General features: G+C 59.7%; 1 protein-coding gene across 1 annotated transcript; it reads right to left on the minus strand.

Moving 5' to 3' along the window:
- Positions 1-692: 692 nt before the first annotated feature.
- SSTR2 (somatostatin receptor 2) lies at positions 693-1,808 on the minus strand. The gene has a single exon (XM_009886537.1). The coding sequence runs from the start codon at positions 1,806-1,808 to the stop codon at positions 693-695; it is 1,116 nt and encodes a 371-aa protein (XP_009884839.1).
- Between the last annotated feature and the right edge of the window lie 325 nt (positions 1,809-2,133).

Raw genomic sequence — 2,133 nt, forward strand, 5'->3', positions numbered from 1 at the left:
GCAGACTTGCTTCCCGTGGGGCAGCCGCCTCCGTCCCGTGGTGCCACCTCCGGGCAGGGTGGCCGTTGCAAACGATGCAGTCAAACAGCAGCGGGGAGGCTTCAGGGGGGGCGATGGAGGAACTTAGAAGCCGGGCAAAACGCAACCCCAAATATCCCTGTCTCCTCGGGGAGGGCGGCTGCGGGAGCACGCTCGGGCTTTCAGCAGAGCTCCCACCGGGTCTTGGCTATAAGACGGCGCATCTCTGCAGTGGCGCACGCGTTGGCACACACCCGTGGCCTCGGCCCCTCCTGAGGTCACCCCACTGCGTGCATGTGTCCGCGTGCAAGCACCCCTTCTGGGGCAGAGCACCCAAAGCCAACCGGCCCCGAGGGGAACGCCGGGGAAGCCAGCGGAGCCGCCCCGGCCGTGGCTGTTGCCCACGGTGGCACTTCGGTGTGGAAATGCGCTGCATTGCTACAAGTTGTCTTTGTTTTCCTGGCGAGGCAGCTCCTCGTATTCCGTATCCTTCCCAGCGCGTGAAAGCCAACCCATCAGCAGCTCAGGAGGAGCCCAGCTGAGGACCCATCGCTGTGCGCACCGCTGTCCCCCAAGCTGGCTCTCCCACCCTGACTCCGTACGTGCCACCACCCCGCTGCAGCTGGGAGCAAGTGGGGAGAGGAGAGCGAAGGAAGGACAACCCCGCTGTCCCCTCAGATGCTCGTCTGCAGGTCACCATTGAGCAGGGTCCTTTGGGTTTCTGTGGTCTCGTTGAGCCTGGATTTGTCCTGCTTGCTGTCGCTCCGGTCCGCCTCGTCCATGCCGCTGACCTTCACCAGGCAGAGGACGTTCTGAAAGCTCTTCTTGAAGTTGTCGGACAAGAAGGCATAAAGGATGGGGTTGGCACAGCTGTTGGCGTAACTGAGGACCACCACAAAGTCGAACATGCCCTTGAGGACAGGCGTGGGCACGATCAGGACGGAGACTGAGGAGACGTTAAAGATGTAGAAGGGGAGCCAGCAGAAGATGAAGACAGCGACCACGATGGAGACCATCCTGGTGACTTTCTTCTCGGACTTTTTCCTCTTGGAGGAGCCCACTCTGATGCCCGAGGACTTGACTTTGATAATGATGAACAAGTAGCAAAGGCAGATAATGGTGAGAGGCACCAGAAAGCCCAGGATGAAGGCGTAGATGATGAAGCCCGTGTACCAGGCACCCGACTCTCCTGGCCAGATGATGGTGCAGCTACTCCTGCCGTGATTGTGCTGCACCCCAGCATAAATCATGATGGGCATGATCACCAACAGGGAGACTCCCCAAACGGCCACATTGATCATTTTGGCTGTCCTGGGCCGCCTCCACTTGGCAGATTTAATGGGATGGACGACAGCCAGGTACCGGTCAACGCTCATAACCGTCAAGCAGAAGATACTGGTGAACTGGTTGATCCCGTCCACCGTCATGACAATTCTGCAGATGGCTTTGCCGAAGGGCCAGTGCACCAGGGCGACCTGCATGGCCAGGAAGGGCAAACCCAGCATGAAGAGCTCGTCTGCGATGGCCAGGTTGAGGATGTAGATGTTGGTGATGGTCTTCATCTTGGCGTAGCGGAGGATGACATATATGACCAGGGTGTTGCCGCACAGCCCTATGATGCAGACCACAAAGTAGATGAAGGTGAGGATGGCGTTGCTGGTCAGGTCGAAGTGATGGCCCGTGGCGTTCTGCGACGTGTTGGTGGGCGCTTCCACGGAGAAGTTGTCAAAGGGGGAAGCCGGGGAGAACCAGAACGCGGTGGCGTTGGGCAGCTCGTATTCCAGCTCCATGGCTCTGCCGGTCCCTGGGCACTGCTGGTTCAGAGGAGCCGAGATGTCATCTTCCCTTGCCCTGGGGATGGAGGAGAAGATTCTAGAAATCAGAGAACACACAGAAATGAAGGGATCCCTGGGGAGGATTTGCCCGTCCTGCTGCCAAGCTCTGTGGGAGAGATGCTCCCCGGAGGGGCTTTCCCCAAACCACCTTCCCACCTCCCCTCCGGAGCCCGTGCGGTGCCCAGCAGCGGACACACCACAGCTCCTCCCGACTCCTGTGGCACCGTACTCCTTACGGCTCCCCCAAATCCAACCGCTGAGTCCCGCGGTGGGTGCGACT

The sequence above is a fragment of the Charadrius vociferus genome, unplaced genomic scaffold (genome assembly GCF_000708025.1).
Source record: "Charadrius vociferus isolate BGI_N301 unplaced genomic scaffold, ASM70802v2 scaffold616, whole genome shotgun sequence".
In the NCBI taxonomy this organism is placed as follows: domain Eukaryota; kingdom Metazoa; phylum Chordata; class Aves; order Charadriiformes; family Charadriidae; genus Charadrius; species Charadrius vociferus.

Excerpts from the sequence above, each read along its gene's own strand:
- SSTR2 (XM_009886537.1), bottom strand. The coding sequence starts at position 1,808 with ATGGAGCTGGAATACGAGCTGCCCAACGCCACCGCGTTCTGGTTCTCC.